The sequence below is a fragment of the Sabethes cyaneus genome, chromosome 3 (assembly GCF_943734655.1).
Source record: "Sabethes cyaneus chromosome 3, idSabCyanKW18_F2, whole genome shotgun sequence".
In the NCBI taxonomy this organism is placed as follows: domain Eukaryota; kingdom Metazoa; phylum Arthropoda; class Insecta; order Diptera; family Culicidae; genus Sabethes; species Sabethes cyaneus.
The window spans coordinates 181,653,836-181,673,198 of NC_071355.1; the positions used below are offsets into that span (position 1 = coordinate 181,653,836).

The 19,363-nt window shown below is 40.9% G+C and overlaps 1 protein-coding gene across 1 annotated transcript; it reads left to right on the forward strand.

The window, feature by feature from the left end:
• Nucleotides 1–263: 263 nt before the first annotated feature.
• LOC128740473 (locomotion-related protein Hikaru genki) lies at nt 264–18,496 on the forward strand. The gene is made up of 11 exons (XM_053836012.1): nt 264–429; nt 8,544–9,245; nt 9,536–9,730; nt 10,056–10,393; nt 10,460–10,622; nt 10,682–10,855; nt 11,103–11,237; nt 11,302–11,445; nt 17,360–17,569; nt 17,681–17,875; nt 18,282–18,496. Exons 1-11 carry the CDS (start codon nt 264–266, stop codon nt 18,494–18,496), a joined length of 2,637 nt encoding a protein of 878 aa, XP_053691987.1.
• Nucleotides 18,497–19,363: the final 867 nt, after the last annotated feature.

The window sequence follows — 19,363 nt, forward strand, 5'->3', positions numbered from 1 at the left end:
ATATCACTTTGGAATATTATTGCCATCCTGATGTTTGCACAATCAGAAACGGCTTCTGCATAAGCAAACATTGCCACTATTCATTCGTTCGAATCATCGCCTGGTCCTGGTCCTGGCGTGGCATAGCCAAGTAGAGCACGTAAAATTATCGGCCAAGCGAAAGAAATCAGATTTCATCAAATAAACATACAACTGAACAGCTTCCAACCAGAAGCGGAAAAACGACGATCTGCAACCGGGGGGAAAAGCACTAAAGTGAGAAAATGATTCCCCAATCATCGGCAGTGGCAGCCGGAGCAGGAAAAATATGTAAAATTGAAATCGGAAAATGTTTGCTTTTCGTCACACTGCTAACGAGTGTTTGCATCCAAACCATCCGAACCGACGAGGGTACCTCGGATGCCCATCCACCGCCGACAAATGAACCCGGTAAGTTTTTCTGTTATTTATCTTTTTACTGCTTTGACACTGGTGTGACATATTCTTCTTTTTTTTCCTCCCTACAACAAGGTATGCATACATTTACGTAACTCAATGGGGCGGGTAAAATTCTGCGTTTTAAAATTTCACCGGAACAAAATCTTGCGTGTTTGCGCTCTGAAGGGGACGGATGATCCAATCTCTTGCAATTCACTCTGGCCGAAACGTACATAAGCTGACAATCACTTCGTATTTCGGTTGTTATTTTTTATTTAAGCAAGGAGATAACACCCTAAATTTCGAATTTTTTTTCACAAATGTGTGGATGGGCGGACCACAACTGAATACCCTTCTTTTCACTTTAATTCAAATCTATGCTAAGCGATTATTACAACTTTTTAAATTTTCGAAATGTAAATTATTCAACAAACTTCAGCTGACCCGTTCTGAACAATTACACGTACAGCTACGGCTACGCCGGGAGAAATAAAACTTGAACCACACTAGAGGGTGTTTGTACAAAACGCAAGCAATGGAACTGTTCTTTGCAAACAAACTTTTACGATAGAATGCGATGGCGTTAAACACCGGAGCGCGCGCTTTTTTCCAGAAAGGTCTGGAGAAAGTTTTCCCTTTCATCTAAGTTGTACAGCGTCGGGTTACATTGCTCCTAACATTGAAAGTTTTATTTAGTTTTTTTTGAGGAGTATTTGTGCTCACATGAAATGCTATTCATCGCCAAATTCAACTTCGTGGGAAATATGCAAAAAGGCTCTTTTACCCAGGAGAATTATTAACTTTGAATTGAAATATAATACATGGACATTTTTAATCTTTTAGAAAACAGTTCTGACTTCCAGTAAACCATAGAAAAATCTCCGGTCATGTGTTATTGATTTAGAAAGACACACAGCATCTTCTCGCCTAGAAATTATTCAGCATCAGGCCAAGTGCAGCTTATCCTTGTCTCCTGCAAGCACCGCAACGTAGCTATCAAATATGCACTCGCCTCTTCGGTCGCCGAGGATGTGAGCTAGCATTTATCTTGTACGGTTCTGAACTGTCGAGATTTGATGCGCATATTTACATACTTTCCGGTTGTGTTGCAACTGCGCCAGCTATCAGCACAAGGCATGACCCATTATTCATCAGGTTGTAAATCTAATTACTCTGAAGCATTATTGAAACTGAAAGACAGCATACTACATTGTTACTCGGGGACGGGTACTCCGGGGAGAGATTCGCATATGTTACTGCTGCCGCTGCTGTTGCTGTCAGATGGAATCCCCTTAAAGAGCGCATATGCTCTGGAATTGATGTAGCAGCCGTATGTTGGTAGGAATAGCATAGAAGCTTCGTGAGTGTGTGAATAAGGCTTCAAATAGAGACACATTGTGTGTTGTACGTATTACATGTACAGCAATTTCGTCGTTGAACTCAATTGTAATGAAGAACGTTTCGACTGTTTTCCATTAAGAATGGTGATGATTCTTACGTTGTCCAGTAGCATTTTGTATATTTACTGTTAAATTTAAATTATGAAGCTTATTCAAATATGTACGTCTAAAAGCTGCTTTTCCCCGGCAGTACAGCTATTGAGTATTGACTCAGGTTTCCCATTTTCATTGGCATTGTTTCAATTGAGTGGGTCAGAAGGAAAGGGGTGTAAGTGACAAAAAGTAAATTTCGCGAAAGCCAGATTCAAAGTTAACTCCTCTAGAAAATTCGTCAGGTTATATAATACAAAACTAATGACGCACTATGGTTGTGTTCACCTCACTTTATTAATTTACATTGAAATCTTAGAAGAACATTTTGATTTTCGGGATTTAAAAGACATTTTTTGAAAATGTTATTTGCATTTACATACTTTTCCTTCTAAGTTATGCACTTGTACCCCTTTCATTCGCAGCGATTATAAGGAATTACTACTTGGAGAAAACATTTTTTTTTAAACATTATTATTTTTTGTTATTTTACCAACTATGTCAGCCAAAACAAGACCAAATTTTGACATGAGTTATTCGATTTTCAATAACACAGTTATTATTTTGCTCTTCGCTCCTGCTCGGGATATTCATGCGGTGATAAATCCACCAACCCTATTGTATACAGAAATAATTTGACAGCGTTATCAATTGGTTTACAGCAGCTATGACGAAAACAGTCAAGCAACTACACTCGATGCTTTGTTCGTACTGCCAGTTGCAGCCCGGAGTAAAGAAGTTGGACATCGTGGGGCACTTCTTGTCCGCCGGATATAGTCGATCCAGCACATTCAATATCCTCTCCCTTTTGGAGAAAGGTTAAGTGCAGTAGAAGCTGAAAAAGGACACCGAGAGCAAGGTGCCCTCAGCCTTCCTCGAGGTTTAGCCCCATAGCTCCGCCAATGGTGACATTATTTCTGATCAATCTATATCTATAGAATCGAAAACTACTGAACCGAACCTCGCCCCACTAAGACGGGGGGCTCCCATAGAAATCTATATTTATAAAACTGGATTTCTGTCTGCCCGTATGTTCCTTATAGAATCGAAAACTACTGAACCGATCGGAGTGAAAATTTGCATGTAGGAGTTTTTGGTGCCAGGGAAGGTTCTTATGATGGTTAGAGATTCTTCACCCCACTAAGAGGGGGGGCTCCCATACAAATTTATACCTATAAAAATGGATTTCTGTCTGTCTGCCCGTATGTTCCTTATAGAATCGAGTACTACTGAACCGATCGGAGTGAAAATTTGCATGTAGGGGTTTTTGGTGCCAGGGAAGGTTCTTATGATGCTTAGAGATTCTTCACTCCACTAAGAGGGGGGGGGGGGCTCCCATACAAATCTATACCTATAAAAATGGATTTCTGTCTGTCTGCCCGTATGTTTCTTATAGAATCGAAAACTACTGAACTGATCGGAGTGAAAATTTGCATGTAGGGGATTTTGGTGCCAGGGAAGGTTTTTATGATGGTTAGAGGAGACGCCTCCTCCCACTAAGCGAGGGGCTCCCATACAAATGAAACACAAATTTCTGCATAACTCGAGAACTAATCAAGCAAATCGAACAATTATTGATCTGTGGGTGTTTTTGGAGACAAGAATTTTTTCTATGATGAATTAGGATCCCTCCCAACTTTAAGCGAGGGGGGGGGGGCTCCTATACAAATGAAATACAAATTTACTCATAACTCGAGAACTAATTAATTGATTTTTTGATGATTTTTTTCTATGATGAATCAGGACCCCTTAGCTTTTTAGGAGGCGGGGGCTCCCATACATATGAAATACATCCAGAACCAATCAAGCAAATGGAACCAAATTTAGCATGTTGGTGTTTTTGTGGGTAAACTTTTTTTTCTGTGGTGAATTGATACCCCTCTCCTCTTTAGGATGGGAATTATGAACCCTCTCCCCTTTAAGAGGTGGGGGCTTCCATACAAATGAAATTCAAATTTTCTCACAACTCGAGAACTAATCAAGCAAATGGAACCGAATTTGGCATGTGAAGGTTTTTGGAGGCAAGATTTTTTTCTATGGTGAATTAGGATCCCTCCCCACTTTAATCGGGGGGGCTCCTATACAAATGAAATACAAATTTCCTCATAACTGGAGAACTAATTAATCAAATGGAACCATATTTGGCATGTGGGTGTATTGGAGGCATGAATTTTTTTTATGATGAATTAGGACCCCTCCCTTCTTTAGGAGGGGAATTTTATCCCCTCCCCTCTTCAATAGTGGGGGGGGGGCTCCTATAAGGTACAAATGCAGGGCACTGAAGGCACAAATCTTCCATATGATTGTGAGGAACGTGCTGCTCGAGCCAAAGATGCTGCTGATAGGACTCTTACCTTTTTAGGAGAGGGGGGGGGCTCCCATACAAATGAAATACAAATTTCCTCATAACTCCAGAACTAATCAAGCAAATGGAACCAAATTTAGCATGTGGGTGTTTTTATAGGCATTTTTTTCTATGGTGAATTGAGACCCCTTCTCTCTTTAGGAGGGGAATTATGACCTCTCCCCATTTAATAGTGGGAGTGGGGCTCCTATACAAATGAAATGCAAATATCCTCCCAACTAGAGAACTAATCAAGCAAGTGGAACCAAATTTGGCATGTGGGGGGTTTTGGAGGCAGGGCTTTTTTATGATGGTTTGAGACCCCTCACCCCTGTGGCAGGGAGATAAGGACTTTCATACAAATACACCTGAAATTTTTGCGTAACTCAAAAACTAATCGAACTCGAGAAATTCTACTCTTCTATAAAACTTAACAGACAATAACAAGACCACCGAAAGCAATCTGCAGCCCCCCGCAGAAATCACCTCTGTCTAGGTTTGTTTTCATCCTGAGGATCGAAATGGTACTTTCCACGAAAAGGTTTTCCGTGAAATGGTACATTCCGCGCAAGGTTTTCCGCGAAATGGTATTCGGCGAAATGTTATACAATCACGGCGAATATTTAAGTGCTATCTGCTTTATTTTATCTGGCTAAGTAACGGGGGATTGTTTTCTACTTTACTACGAGGAAAAATTGAAAATTTGTAAATTAAACTACCCATGCTTTCATAGTGACGTAACTGCCAAAATGAGCTATCTAAGGTTGAGCTCCTCAGAAACTTGCTAAACTCGAGATTGTGACAGATTCACGATTTATGTACAACATATTTTAATTTGTGGCAATACGAAGTTTGTCGGGTCAGCTAGTGCAATATAATAACAGCGTGGTAAAGTTTGAATAATTTTCTAATTTTCATGCAACTTTAGCGATTTAGCGATCTCAAATCTCCAAATTTAGCTAAAACGCTAACTCGCTAATCAGAATTCAGGGTCGCTAGTTAGCGAATTGGCGAAATTGTGCCCAACACTGCTTATAAGCTTAGTACAAGTTGGGTGTAGCAATACGATATGGCGTATCAACACGAAATTGATATTATTGCGGTTGCATGTAAATTCGCAATAAATTGGTTAATTTCAAATTGCTATTAAAATAGTAACACCCTGATCAAACAAATTTATTGGTGCTATTATCAGGAGCATTAGAGCCTAACACCGCAAACATTTTATACGACGTCATATTGCCCTATTCTAGATTTTTTTAGCCCGCAAACAAAAAATAAAGTACAGGGTTGATTTGGCTAGAAATTCAGATTGACTAATTGAATATATTTATTTTGTTAAAACGAATAGTTTTCAAAAACTAAAAAATTTCGATGACGCTTTGATTGCATTCTTCTATCATTTTTTATTAAAGGTGGAGGAGCGTTTGGTGAGGAAGAATGGTTGACTGGATGATATTGCGAAACTTCGATGTGAGGCTAAAAATATATTGCGTAGTTCAATTACTAAACCACACTCTTTCAGTTTGCGCCCAAATGTTTTGACAATACACGACGCTCTATCCTTCTATCTTACCAATATGGGCGATAAAATTGAATGTGCATATGCTGCACAACTACGGAAACTGCTGAAAATTTATTATTTATTCTACAGGATATTTTATTACGGCCGTTATTAACCAAATCGATTAGAATGATTTACTGACTAGTAACTGACTTATTTAGTTTATTACCAAACCAAGCTTTATGCTTTGTAGCTTTTTAGAACAAAGTGAAAAGCATAATTAAAATCTGGCGTTGGCCTCAAGCAACGAAAGCACAATCGGTTTTATTGCTGCTTTAAGCAGAGCGTAATAAGCCTTCTTGAGCTTATAACCTGTTTCTCAGAGGTTATAAAAACGTTCTGAAGTTGGGCCACTTGACTGGAAGGCAGTTTTATAGTCGTCATTAGAAAGTTCTAGTGTAGCTCATAGTTTTATTAGTCGTTTTATGAAATTGGCCATGAAAACCACTAGAGAAACGTAATAAAATTTAATTTATTGGATGGGTTGTGCCGACCCAAGTAACAATTCTGAAACCGCTTGGTTTTATTTAATTCTTATAAAGATTTTATCTTATATTTATACTAGCTGATTGCCCGATCTTACTCGGGCCCCTTTGCCTTTAGTCACTTGTACATCTGTTATTGTACCGAAAATTCTCATAATCCAAGAAACAAAACCCTTTTTTTCATTTTAATGTGTCTACTCCCTTTGTCAGTTCCCTCATGTTGTCCCCCAGCCACTTGTAAATCTAACTTCTTCCCGGTAATCCCTATAAATCGACAAAAAGCCTTTTTACGGCCACCCTGTTCCCCCTTTCAGAAATCCAGCAAGTTTACAACTGCTATCGTTCCAAATACAAGAGGAACGCACCCCTTTACCAATTTGAACATTTCTTACCCCTTGTAAGAGACCATCTCCCTCTTTTGTCAACCCCCCTGCGCTGATTCTATTATGCCAAAATACATGTGTTTGACTAACGACGTTCAATGAAGAACAGTCCAGGAGTTCCGGAACTGTAGCGAAACATACATTCATACTCACGTTCCTCGTCCCCCTACTTGTCGATTCTTTCCCAGTCAGCTCCCTCTACTGTCACGTAGCTAATTATACATTGCTTTGCTCTATGGAAATCCTTCCAATGTCATTCCAAAAACCATCGGAAACTTCCGCTAAACGAATGGTTTGTTTAACCCATTTCCTCCCAGCGTTGCGAAAACGCTACGCACTTTCATTCGATTCTAGAGAAGGCCCGGTTTAAGATATCAACTTGGACCCTGAGAAACAAAGAAAAATTGGAAAAAAATCTAATCGACCTGTTTTTGCTCAAAGGTCAGATGTTACATGTAACATAATTACAGCTGTGATAAAACGCAACGCTAGGAAGTAACGATATTCAAAATTTGCTAGGGGAACGTTTGTTTTCGTTCGTTCGCTGCGGTGTTTCATTTGATGTCGTTACTTTTTAGTAAACAAATGAATGTAAATCCTATCTTTCGCTTATTTAAAATATCCCGGAATCATTATAAAAGGTTACATAACATAGAATTCGCAGCTTCAAATACTGATGGCAGATGGAGAAGCCGTTGTGATAAGAGGGTAATAAAATTGTTAAAGTACCTTTGCATCCGGAATATCTGGAGGAATTGAGTGATGGCAACGACAGTTTCATGGGCCCAAATTTAATATTACAATCTTTCCGGAACGTGTTAGTAGGCATTTAATCATCTGCGATGACATGCATTTAGCATTCAAACTGCATACTATGCGTCTAGTGCAAAGATGGTCTTCAACCCAAATGTTTCGATATCTATCATAAAACATAACATGTAATACTCTAAGTTGTTCATTTAATCTTTATTAATACCCAAAATCACAAAAAATCACAAATTTGATTTAACGGTAAAAAAGTATGAAGCATTTATATGCATAATAATGAAGGTATGCAAAAACGGTATACCCTTAACGCCCAGCGTTGCGTTTTCGCAACGTAGCGTTACGGGACACAGGGTCAAAATTAAAAATACATGTCAGCGGTTTTTTCTTAGTTGACCTAAAAGAGAATTTTCCTGAAAGTTTCAACTTTCTATCCCTGCTGGGAAAAGTGTGGGGCTTAATGGGTTAACTGTCGTCCCAGCCTGTAAAGCGAGGCAATCACGAAAAAAATGTATGGGGAAATTTGATCTTGAAACTTCTCGTTAATTTTCACTATTTAATGATTGAAAATAAAAATTGTGATAAAAACCAAATGCATTCTACATCTGCCTTCTAAATCTTTCTACATTCTATTATGAATCGATTGGTGTTCAAACCGTCAAAATCCATTCATAATTGGCAGAGCTACTAGCGTTCAAAATATTTCATTTTTTCGTAACGCTCCCATTTTTTTATTTTTTGGAATTACCCCTTGTACCAGTAGTCCTACGTCAAAAATTTGATTACACGTTCGAATCCTGGGGATACATTGCGATTCTCGTTTCGAGTGATTTTGGTTCGTTTCGCCCATTCGTTTAACGTGGTCAAAACGAACCAAAATCACTCAAAACGAGAATCGCAATGTCACCCCTGCCTATTTAACGTGAGTTTTTGGTTTTGGATTTTAACCCATAACATCCGTAATAAAACGCTTTACACATTAAAATCATAATCAGGTGACAGTTTCAATTCGGAACACAAAATGTAATTTTGAAATTCTTTTTACTTTACCAAATGAAAGTCGACTTCATACCGTGTTATCGATTGTTATTCCAGAAACCACTACCGGCTGTCCCCCACCAGACTTCAAAATCTCGCGACCGCGAAAATCCTTCCCCAGCACTGAGGCTCCCTTCGTTACATTCGAAACTACGCAAGTCAATTTACCGCAGGACTTCACTACCGCCGAGCTAGAGTTTATCGACGGCGGCAAGGCAGCTGCCTTGGTTGGTCAAAGTGTAGCCCTGCACGATTCGCACGATACTCCCTTCTGGTGGGAGATGGGAATACAGAATGCCGAGGCTAGGGAATCTCTGGCAGCGGCATCGTTCCCATCGCACTACAACAAAAAACGGGCTAGACGAGCTGTCAGGCGGTCGGGCCGCCGTCTGCGAAGGTCACCCTTCGGACAGCAGGATGGACAGGAAAACGTTCTGCACCAGGAACTGACACCGGTTATTGTGATCAACAACGTTTTCAATGAGAACGATAGTGATCACAGTGTGTTTGATAATGTGTTTTTAAATAGTAATCAACTAGACGAGGAAGATGGCGAAGATCAGCCGGAGTCGGATGACCGAGAACGGTATGTTGATCGAAATGAAATCGGCGAACTGTCCGAAACGGAGGTGATTGAGGTCCACGGTGTTAAGACAAGAGTAAAGAGAAAGTCGGGTAAAACCACCGGAGCGTTGAGTCGGGCCAAAGGAAGTGGCGGCGATAGCGGAAGTAAGAGTATCACCAGACACAACAAACAAGGTGAGTGGATACTTTAGAACAGATCATTTTTGTAGTCAAGTTTAGAGGTGTTTTAGTTTTGTGTGTTGTTGGACTTCGGTAGCTGGGGAAGCTTTAAATCTCAATCCCGATTAGTGATACTGATTGGTGCTCCAAATTGGAAAACTATCCGAAATTCAAAATTCATTACTGATTTAAACAACCTGGATTGATTGATTTTAGATTGATTGTAATTAGAAAGTGCGAGAGCAGGAAATATTTAGCTAAGCGAGTATTTACTTAACCAATACTGAACAAAGAACATGATCTAGATACCTCGGACTTGGAGCAAGATGGCCATAAAATGCGTGACGGAAGCGTTACTGCAGAGGACGCCCAGCTCGGTCAGGACCAAGGGTCCATGGTACGGGTTAAGCGTAAGTCTGGTAAGGCAACCGGTGCGCTCAGTCGGCCGAAAGGCGGCAGCGATAGTGGCAGTAAGAGTATCAGTCGAAATGCCAACAAAGGTGAGCGTTGCTAGTACATAGAGATTCATTACCTTTCGCACATTAATCGCGCCAAAAAACTGCTGCTGCGTCACACTACAGAGTGGACTCCATCATTCCACTAGATCCACGCTTCGAGCTGTAGGGCAATTCACCCGTATTCCGTTCATCCGCCATATATACCTACAATAAAAAAAATTCTGCCGTTTTTCAATAGCGACCTTCTTTCGCTTGGGTGTGAATTTTAAAATGTTTACCGCTTTCATTACGCTTTAGCTTGTTGAATCGCTTCAGAGTTTTGTACTGGTTCGAAATGTTCTAACTGTTCCTGGATACTCCTGCATAGGTCAGTACGATGAGGACGGTAGCTACGTTCCGCCATTGCCAGATTCCCGGGAAAGTCCTGATGAAGAGAAGGAGAGCGAGGAAATTGAAGAAAGCCCAGAATTGCATCAATTCAGAGAAGTCATGGAGGTGCGGTTCCCAGGTGAAGTTGGACCTCTCGGAGGGCACCGGCTCTGCAAGATTCAGTGCATCAAAGGGCACTGGGTGGGACCACTGTGTGCCATGAACGAACATGAAATGGACGAAAATGGTCAATTAAAATTCGAACCCCTATATAAGCGCTGTGTGGTAGATCAAATTCCAGCGCATTTGCTACTAAGCTACAAGAATGTCTCTGTGGTATGTTCATATCAACTCATGTAGGCATTATTTTTGCTTTTATTTGCAAGGGTTACTTTCTTTCAGACGTCTGGTTGGGACTTACCACATGGACATACTCTTCAAGCTAGATGTCGCGATCTTGGTTTGTATAAACTTCTCGGTGAAACTAAAGTACTCTGTTCAAATGGTCTGTGGGCTCCAAAAATGCCCAATTGCGTGCCGACGACCCTGCTGACAAATTATTCTGGTAATTCCTTACTAAGTTACCTGTAGAATATAAAAATGAAATTTCATCTATCATCTTAGATGACAGTCCGCCATCTATCCGAATCAAGGTAGGCGTAGGATCTGCTGCCTATGAACCGTCCGGAGTACTAGCTGTCCTGCCCACTAGTACAATTCATCTGGATTGCATGTATCCTAGACGTCGAGGTTCACCGGAGTGGACATGGACTGGCTGGTTCCGACAGTACTTGACTGGTATGACTATCGCGCTCTTAGTTAAATCTATCAAATCCATCCAAAGCATCCATCAAGAAAACGTTAATCAGTCACATGGAACCATTTGAAAAACTTCAATGCTCTTACCAAGTGATTTCCCCTTTCTTCTTTTGTTTCTTTTGGAACCTGCAAACCTTCTCTCTCGTGTTGTGATATTCAGTAGATATGCCCGACAGGGAGACTGCATTTAATCAATTCAACCCCATTCCTGATTTTTTCAATGTAGGTTGGTCGGCAGTACCGGAGGAGAAAGCGTCCCGTTACCGCTTAACTATTAAGGACATCCAAAGCCAAGACTCGGGAACGTACACCTGTGCTTCTCCCCGTGGGTTGACGAATAGTATAGTGATAATCGTTGCTAGTAAGCGAGATCCGTCTCAAAGCCATCAATTCGGTCAGTTAACGGGTCATTAACAATATTTCAGCATCGCAGTGTGCAGCTCTTTCGGAACCGAGACCACCACTTTCGTTGCGATTGGAGGGAATAAAACTGGGTCAGAGAGCTCTCTACAGATGTCCGCTTGGTTACACCTTACAAGGAACCGCTAATGCAACTTGTTTGGCTTCAGGTAAGAGTCAATTTGATTTATTTTTCTGTTATTGCTTAGAATCGCATGAAGCAGAGATCATTGAGGGTTGGTGAACGGCTGAATAAAGCGTACCGTCGATGACTTGTACATCTGTGGGTATGAAATAGAGCGTACAGTGGTTCACAGCCTCATATTCAACAACTCCTATCCTTGCCTATTCGTGGTACCAGTCGGGATATGAACAACTGATGAAGGTCGGATAACCAATCCCGGTGGAAGCCAGGGTTGTATGCTGACAGGGAAGCTCTTTTGTGCTTCGTTGGTCCTCTGACGGAAGGTGCTGGAGGGTGCTATTCGAAGGGCAGGCGTGCAGAGAAGCGGTACCATAATCACGAGATCTCATATGTTCCTAGGGTTCACGGATGATATCGATATCATCGGTGTTAACCGTAGAGCTGTGGAAGAAGCGTACACGCATCTTAAGGAGGAAGCTGCGAGGACAGGGCTTATCATAAATTCTACCAAATCAAAGTATATGGTGGCTTGCTGGCTTGTAAAGGTCCCGTAGCCTACAACTCCGTACAAAACTCGTGCTCTATAAAATGCTAACTCTCCCGGTGGTACTCTACGGCCGCGAAGCGTGGACGTTGAAAGAGAGCGACCGACGAGCTCTTGGTGCTTTCGAGCGCAAGATCCTGCGATCAATTCTTGGCGGCATATTAGACGAAGGAGGGTGGCGCAGGCGCATGAATCATGAAATATACCAAGAATACAAAGATGCGGATATTGTGAAGCGATTAAATTATAGCAGGCTACAATGGTCTGGACTGACCACGTAGCAAGCATGCCAGATGAGAGACCAGCGAAAACGATATTTAGCAGAGAACCCGACAGAGGCCGATGACTTCGAGGCAGACCCCATATCCGTTGGATGAGTGCTGTTGACGAGGATGCTAGAACAGCGGGTGTTAGGAGCGACTGGGGAGCGGCAGTCTAAGACCGAGTATTGTGGAGACAGCTCCTGAATTCGGCAAGGATTCAATAAACGGATTATCGCCGAAAAAGTAAAGTAAGTAAGTAAGGTCCTCTGACGAGATAAAGGCCAGAGCACTCGAGTGCTCTCTGTCGTATTGAAGAGCCACAAGTTCGACGTGTCATAGCGCTGCAGGTGGTGCAGGCGTTGATGGGTACGTACGTTCAGAGATGGACATACCAGCTACCAAAGCTGCACGAACACACACGAGCTCGGTACAGCTCATTCATAGTTATGGGAGAGATGTGGAAACGAATGATTGGGTGGTGGCTAATCAATCCTCGAATGTACTGGTTGAGAATGAAGGGCCGATTCTTCAATATAAGCATCATCAACGTGCACAGCCCTCACCTCAGATGTACCGGTACAAGGAGGCATTCAGGGGGCAAGGAGAGCAAAACATGATATCAAAATCGTCACCGGGGATTTCAATGCCTAGGTCAGCCAACAGGAGGAATACAACCCGGTTATTGGTGGGTGCAACGTACACCCGCTGACCAACGAAATGGGTCTAAGACTTAACGACTTTGCTATCTCCAAGAACACGGCCGTACGTAGTACCTTCTTGCAGCATAGACTTCGGGTCCTATTCTCACAGTCACCTCACCTAAATTTTTTGGGTGAGAGCACAATTTGCGATTCTCACAGTCCCCTAGGTGACACCGCTCACCTGGGTGATGGTGCAAATCAAATAGGGAGCTGTTAGGTGAGGTGAGGTGACTGAGAATAGGGCGCGTGAGATAAGTAAAGTGAGGTGAAGTGACTGTGAGAATAGGGCCCTTCTACACAAGAACACATTGAGGTTACCAAATCAAACAGAATCACAGATCGACCATGTTTTGATGACCGATGATGACTACCACCTAGGACCTAGTGATGGTTGGGATGCTTCCAAAACGCTCCGTTGTGAACGCCATTCGGTACCAGCGTCTCGAACAGCTGAAGTATAGGGATGCCGCCGTAAATTATGCGGATTCACCCGAAGCTGCGCTGCCGAATGAGGACGAGCTGGACGAAGCCCGTTTCGAGGACTGTTGGAACACCATCAAAACAGTTATTACCTATATAGCCTCTTGATGCGCTGATGGCCGACCAATAAAAATAAAAAAACAGTTATTAGCAGTGTAGTGGAATCTCCATCCGGCACGTGGCAGAAAAGATAAAGTTAAAGGTAAATACCGTTCTGATTCAAACTTCGAACACTTAAGCTATGCTGAGACTTTCTTCAAAGAAAAATGTTCGAAAACATCTTTATTCTACTCACATAAATGGTTTAATAGCATGACAATTTAATTATTTTCATGTTAAAGTTTTAAAAATGAGGATAAAATGTTAATTTACATTGAAAAACACTAAAAAATTGCTGTTCGGTTTTGATTCAAGCTTCGAACACTTTCATGGTCGACATTCAAAGCTCGAATATTTCACTCTCAGACATCGAACACTTGTATTACTTGGAAAAGTATTAGAGTAGGGCGGGGCATAAGTGCGATGTTTGAAGTTGTCATCAATTTTCGCGAGATACAAAGAAGGACAACAACAAAATATATTTTATTGTGATGCAGCTACTCAATGTCTTTATATTCAACTATAAATCATCTGCAATAATAGTGTTGTTGAAAATAAATTCTTCATTCTTCTGACCTAGTGCCGATTCGCACTTTTACCCCACTAGCGGGGCAAAAGTTCGAATACCGCGGGGCAAAAGTGCGAAGCTCGAATCCATGAAATTAGCACAGCAGTAGCTAACAAAAGCATATTATCGTCAATCTGTGGTATTCTCAATTTACACCTTTCCTATTTTCCGCTGGTGTATTGCAACCTCCGTTAGATCTAAACTTTCCCAAACGTTTGTTTTTGTTTCATCAGCGGAAAAACATTGTTTTCCATCGACCAACATCTGTAGAGCACAGTTTTCTGCAGATCTTCCATTTGTAGTATCTGTAATATAGTGCCAAAAGCTGTATATAAGCTATACATTTTTGCCCCGTCCGTGAATCGTACCTTTACTCCACTAGGCGCTTGACGGGGTTTGATTAAATTATGGAAAAGCGAAATATATTTTGTAAACTCTTTTCACCGTACTTTCAAAACAGATATGCGAGTGATGTAAAACACTGCTACAAATTTTCAACAAGTAATATCCTCCTGTTGATATCGTATTACCCGTATAACAAAAACTTACATCAAAACGACCCTAAAATAATATTTGCACATAACTCAGCAACTATGCTAAGCAACCAAAGTTTACGTTAGATTCAAGCAGTCAAAGTAGTAACCCATTAATGCCAATGTAGTCAATTTACTCGGTATCTGCACCGATAAATCATCAAATCGCATCCTTACTCTATAACAAAGGTAAAAATGAAGTTTCAACCACATTTATGATTGTTTTACGCACAAACAGAAATTTCATTTCGTTTCAAACGGATATGCATGATTGAAATGAAAATATTTACATTGAAAACTCAATTTGACAATACTTTAAATTTGACTTTTTAATTCAAAACTGTTATTTTCTTGATTCAAATAGAATTTCGTTTTGAAACAAAAATATTTTTAGATTGTTATAAAAATTTCGTTTGAAACAAACTGGAATTTTTTCGCTCCGTGATAGAGACAAAACCTTTCCTCCGAAACCCCGTTGAGAATCGCGGCTATAACACTGACGGACGAACAGCGTCGCGCGCAGTACGTTACAAGTCGCAAGGACTTGCATAGTGTCGTCGTCCCGTCAGTAAAATGAGTTAGATTCTCGATCCATGAATCGAACTTTTACCCCGTCAATAAATCGAACTTTTGCCCCGCTAGGCGCTTGACGGGGTTTGATTAAATTATGGAAAAGTAAAATATATTTTGTAAATTCTTCTTACTGCAATTTCAAGAGAGATATCTGAGTGATGTAAAACGCTGCTACAATTTGTCAATAAGTAATATCCTCCTGTTGATATCGTATTTGCCGTACAACGAAATATTACATCAAAACCGCTCTAAAATAACATTTACCCATAACTCAGTAACTATGATTCGTAAACAACAAATGTTTATGATAGATTTAAGCTGTCAAAGTACTCACCCATCCATGCCAATGTAGTCAATTTACTCGGAATCCGCACTGATAATTAGTTTCAATCCGTACTTCTGTAGTCAATTGCCAATATTTTCAAACTCCATGTACCACATCTAAAGCAAGTTAACTTTGTACAGCTTTACAATGCAGATAATTCATTTTTCCGAAGGAAAATCCGAAAAACCCGGATATTATTCGTGGGTGTTCGAAGTTTGAATCACACCTCAAAACGTGATTCAAACTTCGAACACCATTTATTTATCTATTATCTTTGAAATAATGCATGAAATATTGTATTTTAACTATGCTTTAGCACATATATATCTTACACTTACCTAATAATCGCGAAGTGGGAAGGTAAATGTTCTAAAATTGGTAAAATAATGCAAACGAAAAAACAACTACTTTTGCACGAAACGCTAAGAGTACGCGAACGAAGTTAAAATCTGAGTTCTCACTTTTTTCTCTAGCGCCTGCTGATTTCTTACAAGGAGTCCTACAGTTCAATGTCATACCTCACCGGATAGAGGACATTCTAGCGAACACGGTGGTGTACAATAAGCATAATATTGTATCATATTAGCGATACTAACGAGCATTTTATTCTGAAGTGTTCGAAGTTTGAGACTGTTCTAAGTTTGAATCAGAACGATACGCGTCTAACACAAAGTATATGCAGACCGGCGTAATCGAGGTCAAGTAACACGATAACGCCGCTTGGGCAACAATGTAACGATCGACGGCGATGAAGTTGAGGTAGCTGACGAAGTTGTCTACCTTGGAACACAGACTAGACCGTTTTACAAACTGTACCCTGTACCAGACGCTCAATAGACCGGTTGTTCTCTATGGACATGAAACGTGGACAATGCTCGAGGAGGACCTGCAAGTGCTTGGAATTTTCTAAAGATCAGTGCCAAGGGTGATCTCGGCAGCATACAGGAAAACGGAGTATGGAGATGGAGGATGAACCATGAACTCGCGCAGTTCTGTGAAGAATCTAGTTTTCAAAAGATGGCTAAAGCTGGATGGATACGATGGGTAGAGCTTGTTGCTAGATTGCCGGAGAACTGCCTTACGAAAATGATGTTTGCTTCGGTAGAAATAAGACAACCAGGGGCGCAGCGAGCAGAATAGTTAGATCAGATGAAGATCAAATGAAGACTATGTCTTAGAACTGCAAGCCAATTAAGTAAGTAAAGTAAGAGAGCATTGTTCAAAAATTGGCCAATTTTTAAATGACATTTAAATTGGACAGTCCGAAAAATGCCTAAAGAAAAGGTTCACCTTACTTAACCTGGTAGGCGACTTCCTGGCTGGCAAGTCGTTTTCTTGCTGATCAAGACATCGCTATAGTTCTCCTCAATCCCATTGTATTGAAGCTCTTGTTAATCGACTCTGTCGTACGCTGCCTAGAAGTCGATGAAAACGTAAAACGTTCTACTTAAACTTATTGTGAAATTTGGAGGATTCAGAAGATTTGATCCATACTTAGCAAGGGCCTAAATGAATTGTCTAAGGTGCTGAACTACGAACCTGCTGGTTAATGGACGTTAGAAAAATAGAAATCAGGAATTTATCTACTGTGGTTGCAGAGCTCACTTGTCGATTTCAGCTGTTTTGTTACTCTTTAACCTAACAATCTCTCGCTGAACTTCTGTTACCAAAAACGAAAACTTTTGCACGAGACATGTCGTCCGTGTTTGGGAAGTTGAGAAATCGTGGAAAATGCCGGAATTTCACTGTAAGGCTACAATTGGATGTGTTGAGACTGATCTGAATGAATAAATTTGTTAATCATGCGTCATCACAAAGTAATTAATTTTTACGATATGGTTTTCGTTTCCCAGGAAACTGGTCTTCGCCTCCTCCAAACTGTCATCCGATTCAGTGTCCTCCGTTGTTCTTAGAAGACCCGCACCTTAGCCTGGTTGAGCTAAATACATCTGCTTGGGGACGTGCCGTATTCCGCTGTGCATGGGGTTACCGCTTAAGCGGACCCCCTGGGCTCGAGTGTGAACCAAATGGGCATTGGAGTGGCCCTATCCCAAGATGCCGTGGTAAGTAGTTTTCCCTAGAAAATCTTCACGTTCCCTTGGAATTATGTCACGTTAGGTTTGAACATATTCTATACTATTTAATTCAACTAATGTTAAACGTATCTTAATTAGCAATTCAATGTCCTCAACCCTTGGTACCAATTAACGGTCGGATCGACGGAACCAGCGGACTGAACACGTTTGGCCAGCGTCGCTACGCCGTTGGGGCACTAGTAACGTTCAGTTGTACCGAAGGTCATCTGTTAGTGGGAGAGGCCTCAATAGTGTGCACTGAAACTGGCTTCTGGTCTCACCCGCCGCCATTTTGTAAGTAAACCCTTTTCGTCGCATCCTAGCTGTTGTCTTCGTCTTCTTGTTGTAGGGTGAACAAAGCCATATATAGAAAAGTACCAATCAATAGCACACAACTAAACTAATTCACAACTCCAGACAGTTCCTATTTGTGTATAGAAGAGACCTATAATTGAAACCATTGTGTAAAATTGACCTTTCGCACGCACAAAACCATTTGCTTGCTCCGCGTGGCCACCAAAACCATGAAAAAAAAGCTGAAAAATATTTCAAAATCAAACTCCCCGATTGGTTCCCAGCCTGGCACGCGATGGCTAGCCATTTAACGAGCTCTCGGCGTGTGAACCTAGTTAGTGTCACGATTGGATTACGCATTCCGGTCCAATCCGAACCCATAATCGCCTGTTTTTCGTTTCGCCAGGTAAGGCCCAATGTCCATATCCCGGAGATCCACCGAATGGACTGATAGCGCCGCTCAAGTTCCATTACGATCCGGGAGACTATCTGACAGTCCAGTGCCGGCCCGGCTTTGTCGAGCACGGAGTGAACGGTGGACCACCGGAACGTCCTCGCTGCACGCCGGAAGGTGACTGGTCCGGACCGGTTCCACAGTGTCGAAGTTATGAGGAAATTTAACTTTACTAAAGCGGACAATGGTTGCCGAGTTCCGGTAGGTACCACCTTGTGATAACAGTGAAGTTTATACAGGACAAGTCTCTTGCTTGATAGGAGAGTTATAGGAAACAATATCTTTAACAGAGGAAAAATCATGGTTTGAGGTTTTATGAGACAGTACAACTTGTAACGGTTTTACCCCGGTAGTATGCAGGCGATGAATTCGCAAAGAATATTTGAAACGAAATTACCAATGTTTCATACGAACACCTTAATAGACACAACTCATATACGCCTCCGAAAGCAATTATTCTGACGAATTTACTTTCCGTAATCGTGTAGCATTGCAGTTATTATATAGGCAATAAGATGAGAACCTACATAGTATTGTTGTAAATATCGTCTCCAAATCAAACGAAGAGAATATATTCGCTGAAATGTTTATATTTATTTCGATCTATCAATCTACCAATCCTATAATCAAACTAATCACAAACAATCATATCTTGAAAATGGAAGAAACAAATTCATACACACTTTGTCTATCAAATCTATGTAAAACGCTTAGATCACACAACGATCAAACTATTACTCGCTGGTGAAACGTTTACAACTATTATACTCATCTTTCTACAACAGCACTCACAATTTTCAGAAATGAATTATTACCTGTGCTTAGATTATCAAATATAGAAAAATCCTCCGATCTTTTTGTAATCATCTTACTTTTATTCTCTTAACATTGACGCAAGTCAGTTGCAGTTGGTTCGATATACATATATACATGTTTTCAATTTCGCTTAGGTTTAACGAAAATTCTGAAACCCAATATTTGAGGCCAAAAAGGAACATAATTAAGGTTGTTATTGTACCAAGATCATCTTTAAT